A 19,486-nucleotide genomic window follows, 5' to 3' on the forward strand; every position below is an offset into this window, starting at 1 on the left:
TCCTCCCTCCCTCTCTCATATCTGGCTCTGCGTCTCTCCCCGCCCCTCTCTCCTCGCCTCTCTCTCTCTCTCCTCCGCCTGCGCCCCTGCTGCCGTCTCTCATCTCTCTCCCCGCCGCCCTAGCCCTCGGCCTCTCTCTCTCTCCCCCGGGCCGGCCCTACCCCTCTCCTCTCTCATCTTCTCTCCCTCCGCCGCCCTCCATCGCCTCTCTCTCTCTCTCTCCCGCCGCCCTCTCCCTCGCCTCTCTCTCTCTCTCCCCGCCCGCCCCTCCCCTCGCCTCTCTCTCTCTCTCCCCCGCCGCCCTCCGCCCTCGGCCTCTCTCTCTCTCTCCCCGCCGCCCTCCCCTCGCCTCTCTCTCTCTCTCCCCGCCGCCCTCCCCTCGCCTCTCCTCTCTCTCTCCCCGCCGCCCTCCCCTCGCCTCTCTCTCTCTCTCCCCGCCGCCCTCCCCTCGCCTCTCTCTCTCTCTCCCCGCCGCCCTCCCCTCGCCTCTCTCTCTCTCTCCCCGCCGCCCCTCCCCTCGCTCTCTCTCTCTCTCCCCGCCGCCCTCACCCTCGCCTCTCCTCTCTCTCTCCCCGCCCCCCGCCCCCCCTCTCCCCCTCCGCCCTCTCCTCCTCTCTCCTCCCCGCCCGCCCTCGTCCCTCGCCTCTCTCTCTCTCTCCCCGCCGCCCTCCCCTAGCACTCTCTCTCTCTCCCCGCCCGCCCTCCCCCGACGCCTCTCTCTCTCTCCCCGCCGCCCTCTCCCCTCGCCTCTCTCTCTCTCCCCGCCGCCCTCCCCTCGCCTCTCTCTCTCTCCCCGCCCCGGCCCTCCCCTCGCCCTCTCTCTCTCTTCCCCCGCCGCCCTCTCCCTCGTCCTCTCCTCTCTCTCTCTCCCCGCCCGCCCTCCCCTCGCCTCTCTCTCTCTCCCCGCCGCCCTCCACCCTCGCCTCTCTCTCTCTCCCCGCCGCCCTCCCCCCCCTCCCTCGCCCTCTCTCTCTTCTCCCACGCCGCCCTCCCCTCGCCTCTCTCTCTCTCTCCCCGCCGCCCTCTCCCTCCCTCGCTCTCTCTCTCTCTCCCCCGCCGCCCTCCCTCTCTCTCTCTCTCTCGCTCTCTCTCTCTCTCTCTCCTCTCTCTCTCTCTCTCTCTCTCTCTCTCCCGCCGCCCTCTCTCTCTCTCTCTCTCTCTCTCTCTCTCTCTCTCACTCCCCCGCCGCCCCTCTCTCTCTCTCTCTCTCTCTCGCGCCTCTCTCTCTCTCTCTCTCTCTCTCTCTCATCCTCTCTCCTCTCTCTCTCTCTCTCTCGCCTCTCTCTCTCTCTCTCTCTCTCTCTCTCTCTCTCTCGTCTCTCTCTCTCGCCTCTCTCTCTCTCTCTCTCTCCGCCTCTCTCTCTCTCTCTCTCTCCGCCTCTCTCTCTCTCCCGCCGCCCTCCTCTCTCTCTCTCTCTCTCTCTCTCTCTCTTTCTCTCTCTCTCTCTCTCCCCGCCGCCCTCCCCTCTCTCTCTCTCTCTCTCCAAGAATACTTTTTTATCATTCTCCTACAGCATTATTTTACTAAACACAATTTTCGTTGCTGAAAGTGAATTCACTTTCAGGGAAATTTGTGAAACGTCATCCTAGTTAAATTGGTGATTCAAAGACTTCAATCATAAAATCGTTCAGGTTTCAAAGCTTTCATTCTATCATGGATTTATGCTGTATACTCATGAATTTAAAGCAGGATAAAAGTTAAATATGTTTTATTATTTTACCATCCTATCCATTTTGTACAGTACCAGTCTTGCAATACGTCCCTATTTAACCTCATAATCTCTTCACCTCAGGCCCTTTCTGACCTCACAGTGACTTGGCCCGAATACATGATGTGAATGTGTACACTGAAGGTTAAGTTTAATTTACTGAGGCAGAAGCCAAGTTATTGGTAGTTTTTAACTTCAAGGTGATTATTATTACAGACGCCAAGGAAAAGAAAGACGAGACATAGTTCAAATCCACCACTTGAGTGTCATATTGGCTGGGTTATGGATTCAAAAGAACACAGACCAAGAACATCATCTGTTAGGTAAATGCTTTTGTTAATAGATCTGGCTATGTTATTTTCATTATAAAAAGTGTAGAAACACAATGCAATTGTAAACCAATATTGTGATTATTGCATCAATTTTACAAAATTACTTCGTTGATATACATCCATTGCATAAATAAGCAATTTCATAACTGGCCCACAAAAATGGGAAATGCAGCTCTCTATGTACTGTAGATGTGACACCAAATTTGCAGCATTGACAGTAGTTGGGATGTTATGGCATTATCTGTACACTGCAAATGTTCACTTGTCTCTCAAATGGGTGTGTAATTGGCAAATTAATTTCAATATAGATAAGTGTGAGGTGGTGCATTTTGGTAGGAAGAATAAAGAGGCCACATACTGCTTGGATAATAAGAGTCTAAATGGGGTAGAGGAGCAAAGGGATTTCTGAGTACAGATATACAAATCACTGGATTGCAACGCAGGTTAATAAGGCCATAAAAATGGCAAACCTAGCACGGTTTCATTTCTAGAGGGGTAGAATTGAAAAGCAGGGGAGTTATGTTAAACTTGTATAGAACCTTGGTTAGACCACACTTGGAGTACTGTGCACAGTTCTGGTGGTCTTATTATAAAAAGGATATAGAGTGAATTGGAGAAGGTGCAAAAAAGATTCACAAGGCTGATACCAGAACTGAGAAGATGTACTTATCAGGAAAGGCTGAACATGCTGGGGTGCTTTTCTCTGATAGAGGTCTTTAAGGCAATGAAAGGATTTGATAGGATAGATGTAGAGAAAATGTTTCCCGTTGTGGAGGATTCCAAAACTAGAGGTCATAAATATAAGACAGCCATTAATAATCCAATAGGGAATTCAGGAGAAACTTCTTTACCCAAAGAATGTGGAACTCGCTACCACAAAGAGTAGTTGAGGGAAATAGCAAAGATGCATTTAAAGGAAAGCTAGATAAGCATATGAGGGAGAAAGGAATAGAAGGGTATGCTGATAGGGTTAGATGAAGAGGGGTGGGAGGAGACTCTTGTGGAGCATAAATGCTGGCATAGACCAGTTGGGCTGAATGGCCTGTTTCTGTGCTGTAGACTTGATGTAACTCAATAGCTTAGTAATAGTAGATATTTTCCCTCTGATTTCGGTAGGTTCCTCTAATCAATATTCATGTTGCCGCCTTATACATTTTTTATGCTACAGAAAGTACTATTGATGAATAAAATGTGTAATTCACAAGTATGCATTTCTGTTTAACCCAATGGGTATTAATATTTGGTGGTGATCGGCTAGATTTTCTACCCATTGCCTGGTTGGAAAATCTAGCCCTATAGTGGAACAATTATTTAGGAAGTTTGTGAAAGATCTACATCTAACTTACAAATGCATAGACAACTTTTAATGTTTGTTTTCCAAACTAATAAAAATGACTTCCTTAGCAAAAGAAAATATACTAAGCAAAATTATCTTGTGTAGCAGTAGCACTTCAAATTTACTCCACATCAGCAGTGCAGAAATGTTATTTTCATGACTGGTTTACAGAGAATTAAAAACCTCCTTTTGAGCTACTGGATGGCACTAAAGTAATTGTACAAATGTTAACATGGAAGATTCCAAGTTTTGAATCCGAGTCCCCTCTCAGACATTTGTTTTGGTTATAGATTTGATATATCTTTGAGCAGTGGGGGTTTACAACTGCTGCAATTCAACTTGCACTAATTGTGCCTGGTAGAGGCCTTTAAGGTAATGAAAGGGTTTGACAGGGTAGACATAGAGAAAATGTTGTGGGGGAGTCCAAAACTAGAAGTCATAAATATAAGATAGTCATTAATAAATCCAATAGAGAATTCAGGAGAAACTTCTAAAGAGTGGCAAGAATGTGGAACATGCTACCACAAGGAGTAGCTGAGGCAAATAGCAGAGATGCATTTAAAGGTAAGCTAGATAAGCACATGAAGGAGAAAGGAATAGAAGGATATGCTGATAGGGCTAGATGGAGAGGTGGAAGGATGCTCTTGTGGAGCATAAATGCCGGCATAAACCAGTTGGGTCAAATGGCCTGTTTCTGTGCTGTAGGCTGTATGTAATTCTATGTATAGAACGTGGAGAAAATACAAACCAGCTTCAGCATTGGATCGACAAGAAATATGATGAGCCATTCTAGTGAGGAAAATAAGAATTGAACTCCTAGCTTTGACATTGTTTTTGTTTGTTTAGTAGTTCAAATGCCAGTCCTTCAGAAGGCACTCCATTTGTTGGAAGTTATGGCTGCACACCAAACTCGCTGCCCAAGTTCCAGCATCCTTCCCATGAGCTTTTAAGAGAAAATGGCTTCACCCAACAAGTTTACCACAAATATCGCCGGAGGTGTTTAAATGGTGAGCCTGTTTCCTATATCTTGTTTGTGGAGATTGGATAGTTCAAGAGTAAAGTACACACAAAGGAAGTCATTCATCAAAAATAGCAGTTGCTTATACTAGAAGCTTGCACGGTGTTTTCCATTTCAAGATATCTTTGCAGCTTTGAACTAGACTGATCTTACTAAGTTAATAAAGGTCTCTTCTAATGTACAACTGAGAAAATGAAAAGATTTTGATGTCTCTCGATGGGAATTTTGGATGGTGTAGCAAGTAACGACAAATGTCACTCAACTCTTGGAGCCTACGTTTTAATCCAGGACAGACTTGTTTCTCTTGATCGTAAGGGTCCTGTGTTAAATGCGTTTAAGTAAGCTTAATTTAGTTTCCATTAGCTGAGAGTCTGTAACATGCAACTGAGCATAGTTTGGCAGTCTTGCTTAGACCATAAAGATGCTGACATGCTATATGATGGAGGTGGGAGGGGAAGTCCTATGTTAAATGTGTTTGAACGGTCTCGACTCAAATCCTTACAACTGGTGCGCATCTATGCTTTAACTGATCTAGATTACTACTAATGCTGGATGCCAAAAAATGGAAAGTCTTCATTCCCCAGTGCAAATATCCAATAATTGAAGATTTTGATTAATTTCATAAGCTAATTCTTAACTTGAAACTGAAGGCACAGTTTCTAGTGGGGGAAAAATTTATGTGCATTTTGCCTAGTCATTCTGATTTAGACCTAGGAAGTGCCCCACGCTTCTGAAAGTAAGTGAAGAAAGAAGATATAGTTTTTATTATTTTCAGAGACTTGCAGGGTTGCAAAACTCAGAATTTGCAATGTTGTGGAGCGCTGACAATTTACAGTTCTATATCATGATTTAGTGCTATCTGGGGAATTCCTCCATGGAGCCTCATTGTTACAGTTCTGGTGCCCTCTTGGCTTTGACTTGCACACACAGCAAAAGGCAATTTCTATAAAAGAGCCAGGTCTTCTATGAACTGAAATTTGCACTGTTATGCATGTCATTAAAATAGCATGGCATAGGATTAAGTTACCCTTTGTACCACAGGATTAAACACCAAAGTGCACTTGGGTTGCCCACCACATACCCCATCCACTCAAGGTGTAAAATACCACAGTCACACTGTCCTGTTCAGATCCAAACTAATAATCAAATTTATTTACCAATAAAATTATGCAGAAGAATACAGAAATAGACTAACTGCACAATACTTGATTTATGCCATTGATAAACTGTGTAGCTTTTGAGTTTCTCTGATAATTCTATGTGGGAACTTCACCAAGCTCCTCTTAGCTGCTTCATGTGAAATAGACAGTGTGAAACCAAAACCAAAACCTAAAGATTACAGGAAAAGTCCACTGTGCTTATCATCTGGGATTTCAAAGAGGGGTGCCATCTGAATATCAAATGGATTCTTTTCAATGGTCAGACAACTAAGATTGTTACTCTTGTATCAACCATCTTTCTTTCATAGTATTCCCTGATGGGTCAGATTAGAGGTAATGACTGTCTATTTCCTCCAGTTTGCAAACTCGTGTGTGTATATATAACATCTCCAGACATCATTATCGTCTGATGCAATTAACTTCTGAATACAGGCAACATCATCAAACAAGGTAAGGCAGCTAGGAAACAGAAATGTGGATATCTAGGCAGTTTTGTGTACTGGCTATCCCTAGGTCATAGAGACAAAGAAGCACCATGTCTCAGCCAATTTAAACACAATTTTTAATGTACTTTGCTCTCCATCTAAAGTCGCACTAAAAAATGATAATGTTTGAACCATGAAAGAGCTCTGGTTCTGGCACAGCTATCCCTTATCCCAGGATCTTTCAAACTGATTTTAAAAGGATATTGGGAATACGACAGATCTCATTGAGTCTTGTTTACTTTTCAGAGAGGAAGCGATTAGGAATTGGGCAGTCCCAGGAAATGAACACACTGTTCCGTTTCTGGTCCTTCTTCCTCAGAGATCACTTCAACAGGAAGATGTACGAAGAATTTAAACAGCTGTCTCTTGAGGATGCAAAAGACAATTACAGGTATAATAATCAGTAGTAATCTACAGTTGAAGATGAAAAAACTAAGTATGGAATAAGAAAAGGCAGTTCTTCCTGATTCAAATCAAATGGAAGATTTTGGTCCTCCCACAACAACTTGCATTTATATAGTGCCTTTAATGTAGTAAAACGTCCCTAGGTGCTTCACAGGAGCATAGTCAAACAAAATTTGGCACTGAGCCACAAATTGAGATATTGGGACAAGTGATCAAAAGCTTGGTCAAAGAGGTAGGTTTTATGGAGCGTGTTAAAGGAAGAGAGAGGTGGAGAGGTTTAATGAGGGAATTCCAGAGCTTAGGGCCTAGGTCGCTGAAGGCATGACCACCAACCATTGGTTGCAGAGCCTTAAGATGCCTCAGCCTCACTACCTTTAACTCCCTCGCTAAACCCCTTTACCTCTCTGCCTCTTTCTTATCTTTTAAAAGCCTTATCAAAAGCCATCTTTTCAACCAGCCTTGCAGGCACCCCTCGTAATCTCACCCTCCATATTTTGGAATCTGTTTCCCTGTTTAATTCCATTTGTGAAGTGCCATGGAACATTTGTTTTACATTAAAGGTGCTTTATAAAAACATTGTGATTTTGATTTCCTTTTTTTTGAGCTACCACATCTCAGATAGAATAGCCATGTTAAAACAACTAATTGCACATGTATAGCACCTTTAACGTAGTAAAATATCCCAAGGTACTTCACAGGAGCATCATCAAACAAAATTTGACGGCGAACCGCATAAGGAAATATTAGGACAGGCTTGGTCAAAGAGGTAGGTTTTAAGGAGCGTCTTAAAGGAGGAGAGAGAGGTGGAGAAGTTTAGGGAGGGAATTCCAGAGCTTAGGGCCTAGGCAGCTGAAGGCATAGCAGTCAATGGTGGAGCAATTAAAATCGGGGATGCACAAGAGGCAAGATTTGGAGGAGCGCAGAGATCTTGGAGGGTTGTGGGGCTGGACGAGGTTACAGAGATAGGGAGGGGCGAGGCCATGAAGGGATTTGAAAACAAAGATGAGAATTTAGATGAGCGAGCACAGGTGATGGGTGAACTGGACTTGGTGTGATTTAGGATACAGGCAGCAGAGTTTTGGATGAGCCCAAGTTTACGGAGGGTGCAAAGTGGGAGGCCAGTCAGCAGAGCATTGGAATAGTCTGGTCTAGAAGTAACAAAGGCACAAATGAGGGTTTACCAGCAGGTGAGCTGAGGCGGGCGATGTTACGGTGGTGGAAGTAGGCGGTCTTGGCGATGGACAGGATGTGGGGTTGGAAGCTCAGAGTTGGAGGAAATCACAGGAGAACTGTGGGACTCTGTCCCTTTTTAAAAAAAAATAAAATTGCACCTTGGGCTGTGTAGCGGCCTCATTCTAAAACAGGACTCTACTTTTTTTCCTTTTTGTCAGCACCAGACCTGTATGTCTAACCAAACACACCAGGGAAAACGGTCACTGCCTATTGGTTTTTATTTGCTAGTAAGAAGTGTTAAGGGAAAGTATAGAGAAAGTATTTCTTGCTAAAATACTCACTCATTGTCTATTCAAAATATAGAGATATAGATATATATGGATGAAAATGTGGGCTAATGTTAATTTTAAAAAGTCACATTTTTTAAACCCAACTGAGACTCCTTGTTTTCGGCCTTTTGAATGACCTCACTAGCTGATAGGAACCGTGTGCTTCCAGAACAGGTCTATTGATTGCAGTGTGGGATTTGAATTTGGTTCTGAACAAACTAACATCAGACTTTTTTGATCACTTGGATTCCTGTGAGCTTCAATTTGTCTGTTAGTTTGCTAGTACTTATATGGACATCAAGTTAGTAACCTGCATGTATCAGTGGTAGGTCCACCTGATTTCAACTAGAAAGGACACTTCTTAAACTTGCTTACCTTTTTACCTGAAGTTTGAGTTTCACCTAATTTGGTAAATCAAATTGCAAAAGTTTTATCAACTATATATTGCACTTCATCCACTCGGGAGGAAAAAAACATCATTTATTGTGAACTTAATTTTCATCCATTCAAATAGATTATTTCCTTTGGAAAGCAGATTTTAGTTAATTTGTGATTTTTTTTTTTATAACTAGGGTAGTGGATTAAAAACATATTGGTTAGGCCATACCCATCAGGGAAAGTTATAGCCCTGTTGTACTTGTTGAGTAACTATTTTTGAGCCAGCATGTGCAGGATTCCTTATGAGTCAATCTGTTAGTTTGTGCCTTTGAACTATATGTCCTATGGTGCTTCACAACCAATTACTTTTAACGCTGCTTTCATTATGTAGGCAAATGCAGTAGCTTATTTGCATACAGCAAGGTCCCACAAACTGCAAATGAGATGCATAACCAATTAATATATTTTGTGTGCTATTGGTTGAGTGAAATTAAACTAAGAAGGAACTTGTATTTATATAGTGCCTTTCATGTTCTCAGGATGTTCCAAAACAATTCAAGGCCAATGAATTACTTTTGAGGTGTAGTTACTGTTACTTAAGCAACCATGGCAGCCAAGTTACACACAGCAAGGTCCCACAAACGGCAAGTTAAATGACTGGTAGTAATTGAGGGATAAAAGTTGGCCAGGAGCCTGGGAGAACGTCATGAGATCACATGCGTCCTCCTGAATAGGCAAACGGAACGTCGGTGTAACATCTCATCTGAAAGATAGGGTCTCGGGTAATGCAGCACTTCCTCAGTACTGTACTAAAGTGTCAACCTGATTGTGCTCGAATGCTTGAACCCACTGTGCTCTGACTCAGAGGTGAGTGTGCTATGACTGAGCCAAGGGACTAGGGTGACCAGATTTGACACTCTTCTCCAAGCTTGTCTTAAGGTTACTTGCCGTTTGTGGGACCTTGCTTTGTGTAACTTGGCTGCCATGTTTGCTTAAGTAACAACAGTAACTACACCTCAAAAGTAATTTAGACCTTAGTTCTAAAGACCAAGATGTAGAATCAGTTTGGGTAGAGATAAGAAATAATAAAGGAAAGGAGTCACTTGTGGGAGCCCCCTAACAGTAACCACACTGTAGGACAGGATAGATGGGTGCTTGTGAGAAAGGAACAGCGATAATCATGGGTGATTTTAATCTACATATAGATTGGGAGAATCTGATTGGCAAACGTAGCCTGGAAGATGAGTTCATAGAGTGCTTTTGGGACAGTTTCTTAGAGCAGCACGTTCTAGAACCAACCAGAGAGCAGGCTATTCTAGATCTGGTAATGTGTAATGTGTCCGGATTAATTAATGACCTCATTGTAAAGGAGCCTCTAGGTAGCAGTGATCACAATATGATTGAATTTTGCATTCAGTTTGAGGGAGAGAAGAGTAAGTCTAAGACTAGTGTTTTAAACTTAAATAAGGGCAATTATGAGGACATGAAGACAGAGCTGGCTAAAGTGAACTGGGAAATTAGGTTAAGGGATAGGTCAGTAGAGATGCAGTGGCAGACATTTAATGAGATATTTCATAACGCTCAGCAAAGATACATTCCAGTGAGAAAGAAAGACTCTAGGGGAAGGACGTACATCCGTGGCTGACTAAGGAATGTTAAAGATAGTATCAAATTGAAAGAAAAAGCATACAATTCCATGAAGAATAGTGGCAGGTCAGAAGATTGGACAGAATATAGAAAAACAGCAAAGAATGACTAAAAGAATAATGAGGGAGAAATTAAGAGTACGAGAGAACGCTAGCTAGAAATATAAAAACAGATCGTAAGAGTTTCTACAGGTATTTAAAAAGGAAAAGAGTAAATAAAGTGAGTGATTGTCCTCCAGAGAGTGAGTCTGGGGAATTAATGGAGAATAAAGAAAATGGCGGATGAATTGAACAGATATTTTGCATCCGTCCTTACTATAGAGGATACAAATAACACACCAGAAATAATTTGTGAATTAAGAGGTAAAAGGGAGGAACTTAAAATAGTTACGATCACCAGGGAAAGGGTTTTGGAAAAAATTATTAGAACTAAACGCTGACAAGTCCCCAGGTTCTGACGGATTTCATCCTAGGGTCTTAAAAGAAGTGGCTGCAGAGATAGTAGATGCATTGGTATTAATTTTCCAAAATTCCCTAGATTCTGGAAGGGTCCCATCAGATTGGAAAATAGCAAATGTAACTCCTCTATTCAAGAAAGGAGAGAGATAGAAAGCAGGAAACTAGAGGCTAGTTAGCTTAACATCTGTCGTAGGGAAAATGCTCGAATCTATTATTAAGGAGGTTATAGTAAGGCACTTAGAAAATCTCAATGCAATCAGGCAGATTCTACACTGCTTTGTGACAGGGAAATCATGTTTGACTAATTTATTAGAGTTCTTTGAGGAAGTAACAAGCAACGTGGATATAGGGGATCCTGTGGATGCGGCGTACTTGGATTTCCAGAAGGCATTTGACAAGGTGCTGCATCAAAGGCTACTACATAAAATAAGAGCTCATGGTCTAGGGGGGTAACATATTAGCATGGATAAAGGATTGGTTAGCTAACAGGAAATGGAGAGTAGGCATAAATGGGTCATTTTCAGGATGGCAGGATGTAACGAGTGGAGTGCCACAGGGATCAGTATTGTGGCCTCACTATTTACAATCTATATCAATGACTTGGATGAAGGGAATGAATGTATGGTTGCTAAATTTGCTGATGACACAAAGGTAGATAGGAAAGTAAGTTGTGAAGAAGACATAGAGTCTGCCAAGGGATATAGATAGGTTGAGTGAGTGGGCAGAAAATTGGCAAATGGAGTATAATGGAAAATGTGAACTTGTCCACTTTGGCAGGAGGAATAGAAAAGCAATATATTTAAATGGAGAGAGATTGTAGAACTCTGAGGTACAGAGGAATCTGGGTGTCCTAGTACACGAATCACAAAAAGTTAGTATGCAGGTACAGCAAGTGATTAGGAAGGCAAATGAAATGTTGTCATTTATTGCAAGGGGATTGGAATATAAAAGTAGAGATGTTTTGCTACAGTTGTACAGGGCATTGGTGAGACCACATTGAGAATATTGTGTGCAGTTTTGGTCTCCTTATTTAAGAAAGGACATAATTACTTTAGAGGTGGTTCAGAGAAGGTTCACTCGATTGATTCCTGGGATGAGGGGGTTATCTTATGAGGAGAGGTTGGACACTTTGGACCTGTATACACTGGAGTTTAGAAGAATGAGAGGTGATCTTATTGAAACATAAGATCCTGAGGGGACTTGAAGGGGTAGATGCTGAGAGGATGTTACCCCTTGTGGGAGAGACTAGAACTAGGGGCCACAGTTTAAAAATAAGGGGTCTCCCATTTAAGATAGAGATGAGGAGAAATTTTTTCTCAGAGGGTCGTGAGTCTATGGAACTCCCTTCCCCAGAGAGCGGTGGAGGCAGGCTCATTGAATATTTTTAATTGTAAACAATTTTACAACACCAAGTTATAGTCCAACAAATTTATTTTAAATTTCACAAGCTTTCGGAGGCTTCCTCCTTCCTCAGGTGAATGTTGTGGAAATTTCCACAACATTCACCTGAGGAAGGAGGAAGCCTCCGAAAGCTTGTGAAATTTAAAATAAATTTGTTGGACTATAACTTGGTGTTGTAAAATTGTTTACAATTGTCAACCCCAGTCCATCACCGGCATCTCCACATCATGAATATTTTTAAGGCTGAGTTAGATAGATTCTTGATTAACAAGGGAGTCAAAGGTTATAGTGGGTAGACTGGAAAGTAGTGTTGAGGTCACAATCAGATCAGCCATGATCTTATCAAATGGCAGAGCAGGCTTGAGGGGCCAAATGGCTTACTCCTGCTCTTAATTCGTATGTTTGTATGTAAGGTGTAGGTTCTTTGAACCACCCTCCCTACCAGCACCACCACCAGTTTGTTTTTTTTTGTACTCTTTTTTTTGCTATTTGTACATGGAGCTTGAATGAATGAAAGGGAATTGCTAACTATCTTCCCATAGGCAAACTCATCTTCTATTTGAGAAGTTCAGCCTCCACTTGCAAAGCTCCTTCCTGGCTTATCTGATCTGTTCTTGTATGGTATGCTTTAGAGATGTTACTGCTTTTATGGCAAATAGTTTGAGCTTAGATTTGCTAAGAATTGTAATGTTTGTGTTCTTGCTGGTCCCTTACGTTTAACTGCTGCCTCTGGGCAAATAACGGAAGGCAAATTGACAAAAATTCACCTGATTGCCGCTGACCCAGATTGTCCTAGTTGATTTCTTCCCCACCCCTCCTATGGGATGATAGCATTACCTGTTTGCATGTGAATGTTGAACTTCTTTCAAAGAATATGAATTGTTCTATCTACAGTAAGTAATCCACCAATGTCCTTGCATAGTTGCTCACAGATTTTTGAAGAGCGGTTTATCAGCAATATGTAAAACCATAGGTGTTAATTAAGTAGAGCACCCCCATTATTGACATGTAACAATCTCACCGACTCCATACCTCTCCCTGGCTACTGTCTGAGGCTGAACCAGACTGTTCGCAGCCTTAAATTCATATTTGACCTTGAGCTGAACTTCCGCCCCCATATCCTTTCCATCACCAAGACCGCCTACTTCCACCTCCATAACATCACCCGTGTCTGCCCCTGCCTTAGCTCATCTGCTGAAACCCTTCATCCATGCCTTTGTTACCTCTAGGCTCGACTATTCCTGTGCACTCCTGTCCAGCCTCCCATCTTGCACCCTCCGTAAACTTGGGCACATCGCTTCGCCGTTGGCGGCCATACCTTCAACTGCCTCAGCCTCTCCGCCTCTCATCCTCCCTCTCCTCCTTTTAAGACACTCCTTAAAATCTACGTCTTTGACCAAACTTTTGATCACCTGACCTAATATCTTCTCATGTAGCTCGGTGTCAAGTTTTATTTGATAATGCTCCTGTGAAGCGCCTTGGGATGTTTTGCTATGTTAATGGCACTACATAAATGCAAGTTGTTTATCTGCTTTGGCTTAATGGTAGTACCCTCCCCTCTGTGTCAGATGGTAGTGGTATCTAGGCTGATAACTCCAATGCCACACTGTTGGAGGTGCTGTCTTTCAAATGAGACGTTAAACAGGTGGGCCTGTTCAAGTGGGCGTAAAAGATCTCCTGGCACTATTTCGAAGAGGAGCACGGGAGCTCGCCTCGGTGTCCTGGCCAATATTTATCCCTCAACCAACATCACTAAAACAGATTATCTGGTCATTATCATACTGCTGTTTGTGGGACCTAGCTATGCTCAAATTGGCTGTTGCGTTTCCTACGTTACAACAGTGACTGCACTTCCAAAGTATTTCATTGGCTGTAAAGCGCTTTGGGAACTTTGTGAGGTCGTGAAAGGTGCTATATAATTGCAGTTCGTTCTTGCTGGAAAATGACAAATCAGGCTCAAACTACGTTGGACATGGAGGAAGTTCATATACAAAGTTAATTAGCAGAGCAGGGTGAAGTATTTAATAGTTTTTCCTTCACTGTCCTCAGGAAGAGGATGCTAACACCCCTAAGACTAGGTGTAATGATTGTCTGCGGGTAAAATCTAAATAAGTAGCTAGAGACATTTTTAAACTTTTAGGTTGGAGATTCTAAGCAAATTACAAATAATTAGTGGCCTCTCATTTTGCAAAAGATATGCCGAGGTTACTAACTGGTAGACTTACTGCATCCCATTGGAAAAATTCCTTTTGTTTCAGGTGGCAAGTCTCTGCTAATTGTACTGCGGAGCTTTCCAGCATACAGTTCAAACTTAGATCCTACAGATGGCATAGGTATCATCAGGAAATTGTGGTAGTACTAACCAATTTGTATTTTGTCCAATTGTTTCCTTTTCCCGTCCCCACAGTTTTTATTTAACGGACTCCCACTAGATCAAATGCACATTAAACTTAATTGCATTATGTACAGTTACATATTTATATTTTTTAACTCCTGCAATAGAATGTGGCTCACACAAGTTTGACCTTTTTAAACAGGTATCTGCTAAAATGAATGCAGCAACTTAGCTATACTGCACTACAGTTTAAATTCTAACTTTGCAAACTTTGGTTTATTTTGCTTGCATTACGTTTAGAATATTTGCCCTGTTCTTTCCGTTTATGTTTCTATGTTGGTGTTCTTTTTACAGATATGGGTTGGAGTGCCTGTTTAGATTTTACAGCTATGGATTAGAGAGAAGATTCCGACATGACATATTCAAGGACTTCCAGGAGGAAACGATAAAAGACTATGAAGCAGGTAATCTTCACTTCAAAGCAATAAACTACCAACTAATTAGGTAACTGGTGTTTTATTGTAATGGGTTCCTCAATTTGATCATATTTACAAGTTCAACTGTCAATGTGGTTTTCTGTATGAAGTTAGTGTCAGTAGTTGCATCGCAGTGGAAGTTGATTATTTGTAGAAATCATTTCATACATGCATGGTAACAGGAATAGAAGTTGATGCTGATGACGTAAGAATTGTTCAGCCTTGTTATAACGTTATTTTTAAAGAAATTACAGCAATCTTGTAATGTACTACATTCTTATAAAGTGGGTCATTTTAGATTTAAAGTACTGACTTTTGAGTGCCTTCAATTTAGGACAACTCTATGGATTGGAAAAATTCTGGGCTTTTCTCAAGTACACTCAAACCAAGAATTTACCAATTGACCCCAAACTGCAAGAATACCTTAGCAAGTTCAGGCGTCTTGAGGACTTCAGAGTTGACGTGAGTTTTTAGCATTTTGTTCTTCAGTTAGATTTCTTCAGCTTCTTGGGAATGGTAAAATTTTTCTCGATCTGTAAATTAGCTAAATTATTCATCACTTGCTCAGCGTGTACATACAAATAAGAATTGTAGCCATCCAATTAGGGAGGGGGGAGATGAATCACCTAGGAACATTATTTTTGTGGGTATGTTTGCCATTTTGGTCGTGATCTTATTCTAGTCCTACTGTTTGTAAGACCTTGACCTAGAAATTTGTTGACGCTTGTCCTATTTTACTGGTGTAAAACGGGTGCCAAAGCATCCAATATAGTGGGCTGCGTGCGCGCACATGTACTGCGTCGGAAGTGTGCCACCCGCCTTGTTGATCTAGGCATCGAAAGAGGTGTCCGGGGTCCATGCCTGAAACAAGTGTTAAGTCCTTTGCATATGCAAATAAAGGACCTAATGCCTGTTGCCTTCTTTACCAAATTGGTTTGCCCCGAACACAGCCAGTGCCAGTCTACATGCAGCCTGACCAGTAATCCTTAAGAGGGCTGCAGTTAAAAAGGTACGTTTTCAAAATGTACTTGCCTTAATGTGGAGCTGGGAGATACAGGAGTGCTCCTCCCAGCTCCACATTAATACCATGGGCTGCTACCAGCCACCACTTCCCAACCCCGATCACCAACTCGGCCCATCACTCAGCTCTTCCCCACCCCTCCTCTCCCAAGGCCTATCTGAGGGCCACTGCCAGCAATGCAGCAGCCTGAAATTCAAACAGTCTTTGCCGGTCTGATGTAATTGAGGGCCAGGGCCCAATATCTGTTGATCCTTGGGCCTACCCTTTCCAGCAGGCAAACCAATTTCTAATCCCTTATTCTGAACTATTTCAGGGTGTCCATCATGGTGTCGTGTAACTGTAGTGAAGAATGATCATCTGCCTGTGCAGGATTTCTTAAACAAACTCTGTTTTTGGAGGCTTTCTCCACCCTCCTCCATTTCTTCATGCTCCTTACAAAGAAAAAATCCCATTCACATGAATGTTGGTGAATAAGAAAGATCATACATAACTTTTATACGCAATTACAATGGGATAAAATTGTCTTAATGAAAGAGCACAAATATAAGTCAGGTAGATGAATTGGATTATTTGAGTCAATACTCTTTTTATAAATACTGTAGAGTCTTTCTACAGTGCTTCATTATTGTCTTTGAGCAACCTAAGAACATAAAGTAGGTGATGGCCATTCAGTTTGCTTTTTCCATGGACCATGTAGAATCTGGCCTTTTTAAACCCTCCCTTTTAATCTTCAGATGTAAGGAAATTGTAAGATTCCTTACATTTGTGCACCCCAGTCCATCACTGGCATCTCCACATCATGGCTTAATCTTCAGAGGTAGAGTTCTGCAAAAATAACTTCAATTCTCCAGTATAGTCGAGCAAAACTGCAAAATATTTTTCCATCTTCGCCTTTCAACCCTAACCATGAATCTGCCACAGAGGTCACAGTTATACCAATACATCCTGCAAACTATTTAACTTGGTCTGACCATTTCCCAAAAAACCACCAAACCTGTTTCCAGCCAGATAATTATCCTGTTATATTTTGTATGGGAGTGTGGTCAGTATATATTCACTACTCTGGAATTTTTTCTAAATCTTGAAGCTAATTAATTTTATACTTTCTGACCTAGTCAAATAGCCTGCTTGCATGCCTCAGCTTTTTAAAGATAATTGTGTATTCTGCTCAAAATTGTTCTCTCAACGCTTTATCTATTTTTAGTGCATATTAAATTATACATCTGACTGTGATCTTGTTTGTTGAAATGTGTTAATAAGTTCACGTACTTTTTATTTTTTAGCCTCCATTTGGTGATGAGGTTGGTCGAAAGAGATGTTCTTCTGGAGCTGATGAGAGCGGTCGCAGAAGACATCTATCAAACTCCTCTACTAGTAAACCAGTAAATGCTGCTAAGCCCCTACTTACCAACCAGCCTCAGGTCTCAACAAACCCTTCCAAGTGGGATGTTTCATCTGGGAAATCCGAGGAGAACAGGAGCCAGAATACTGCTGCCATAACTACCACTGAACCTGAAACACCTGAGAAATAGACTTTCTGCGTCATGTCTCCCTGCTTATACAAATCGCATCAGTATTTTAAGCTCAAGGACCTTGTCCAGTTTTTAGACACTGCCTCAATGAAAGAAAAAAACTTGAAAATATTCATATTACTTTCAGTTTTGGGGGGTGGGAAAACCTACTAAGTCCAAGTTTTGAGCTTTCAGCAAGCTGTTTTGGGGGAGGGGAGCTTGGAATCTTATCAATTTGTCACTCCCCTCATTTTGATTTTCAAGATTACCTTGAGCTACTGTTTACAGAAACGCATTCCTGCACAATATGCAAAAATTACACATTTGAATTTTGGGATGCCTTACATTTCAATGAGGATTTCTCATACTTCTTAAAGAAGAAAATTTATTTTTTAGTCCATTACCATAGTGCTTTTGCAGCCAGTTCCTCCTATTGTTAATTATTAATTATATATATATATACCTATATCAGAGTACATAAATTTATTTCTGGGACGTGTACAATTGAAATTACTTGGGTAGGGAGAGAATAAAATCTGGAAAGATAAAACTATTACATCCAAGATGGTATAACCAAGGTTGCAACATAATTGAATGAATAACTTAATAATTAACAAAGTGTGTTGAAAATGGTTGTGCATCATCCTGGATGCAGAGTGTTTTAGGTTTAAAGCAGTTGGTTACATAGTTATTGACAATTTAGTGGAGATTGTTACAGAATGATTCATATAGAAGGTATTGTTTGGGCTTGAATGAAAGAACTGAAGAAGATAGTGCAGCTTTTTTTAAAATGGTCTTCTGAATCACTAATATCTTGCACTGCTTAAATTATCTACTGCATCTTGATATGCAGGTAAAGATAAAATAACAGATTATTTTCACTTCAGGAGGTACTGGGAGGGTCTGGTTTTGTTTCATCACTTTATTTTATGCTTATAGTGTGCTTTCAGTAAAGCACTACAATTGATTTGTAATTTTTTAATGCCATTATACTGTTGTAAAATGTTCAAATTTTTGTGGAAAATTTACAAAAAAACTTAAGTGCTCATTTACTGAAGTGATTTTGTTTAATTTTGCTCTTAGGAATTATTAAGACAGTGTCATTATTTTAAATTATACTTAGCAAGAGGGGTGTAGGTTGCTGGTTTATTTTGAGAGGTTGTATTCACATCTGTGAAAATTACTGGAAAAACTTCAAAATCAGACGCATTTGTATTTAAATATATGCTATTAAGAGTAGCATCCTAATGCAACCAGTGAAAACAATCTATTGGTCTTCCTATCTGTTCAGACTTGAATGTAGGAAAGTCTGAGCAGTAACTATGAATTACTGCTGGTAATCAGAGGGCTAGAATGAACAGTAGCAGTGTGGAATCCACATATCTACCATTATAAATATGCTACAGCTGTACATGATTTAATTTGCTGAAATGACATACATATCATACCTTAATGTATAATCCAGGCTTAAACCCAGCTGAATGAAGCAATTGTAAAATACTTGGATGAAAGATTGTATATACCATTCAAAGTAATCAGTTTAGAATATTTACCCTAATTTTTTTTCATCTAATGAAATAAGTGTGCACATCTAGCATTAGCGTGTGTAATTTGTGGCAATCTTCCCAACTTTTATAAAAATGCATATAAAAACATACAAAATGAATCAAAAAATGTAACCGGTTGCACTGTGATTCTTTGGAGACTCATCTTGGTGAGAGGGAAAACTTGACTTCATCGCTATGATGGCCATTATAGGCTAAAGTTTTAAAATTCTGAAATGCATGTACCACTTTTCATTATATAATTGAATTTATTTTATGATGTCACTTTTTTGTTATTTTGCACCCCTGCCCCTTTAAGTCTCACTTTTCAAGCAAAGATTGTAACAAGTGATCTGTTTCCTAGGCCTCTGCCAAAACTGCTCTTTTACCAGATACTGGGAGGTATGGAAAGTGTGACTGTGCCTCGGTCTCTGATTTTTGCTTTTTTGTAGGGACATGCCAGGCCTCTGCTACTGTGCTAACAAGATCAAAGCATAGTCTCCAAGTTGTAGTAGGTTTCTATAACTTCTGTCTTCCTGGTCAGTATTTTCAATCTGAGAAATTGCAATATCGCAAATGTTTCTGCATCTACAGCAATCTCAAATTTTATTGTTAGTCATCCTTCGTAACCGTGTACTGGACTGGGCAACTATCTGGTAAAATTCTTGTGTGTACTTTGATTCCAAACATTACATGAATTGTGTGAATCTTGTGATTTCTGGCATTTAGGTGTAAAGATCCAAGGTGAAAGAGCAGCATACACAATGT

General features: G+C 41.2%; 1 protein-coding gene across 1 annotated transcript in view; it reads left to right on the plus strand.

Moving 5' to 3' along the window:
• LOC137327807 (la-related protein 1B-like) overlaps positions 1-18,853 on the plus strand; it is a 110,442-nt gene extending 91,589 nt beyond the window's left edge. The window contains exons 14-19 of the mRNA XM_067993627.1: positions 1,926-2,032; positions 4,224-4,384; positions 6,287-6,431; positions 14,521-14,630; positions 14,977-15,104; positions 16,947-18,853. Of these exons, the coding sequence (XP_067849728.1) occupies positions 1,926-2,032; positions 4,224-4,384; positions 6,287-6,431; positions 14,521-14,630; positions 14,977-15,104; positions 16,947-17,195 (900 nt within the window). The 3' untranslated portion in view covers positions 17,196-18,853. The remainder of the gene's footprint in view (positions 1-1,925; positions 2,033-4,223; positions 4,385-6,286; positions 6,432-14,520; positions 14,631-14,976; positions 15,105-16,946) is intronic.
• Positions 18,854-19,486: the final 633 nt, after the last annotated feature.

The sequence above is a fragment of the Heptranchias perlo genome, chromosome 1, assembly GCF_035084215.1.
Source record: "Heptranchias perlo isolate sHepPer1 chromosome 1, sHepPer1.hap1, whole genome shotgun sequence".
Taxonomy (NCBI): Eukaryota; Metazoa; Chordata; class Chondrichthyes; order Hexanchiformes; family Hexanchidae; genus Heptranchias; species Heptranchias perlo.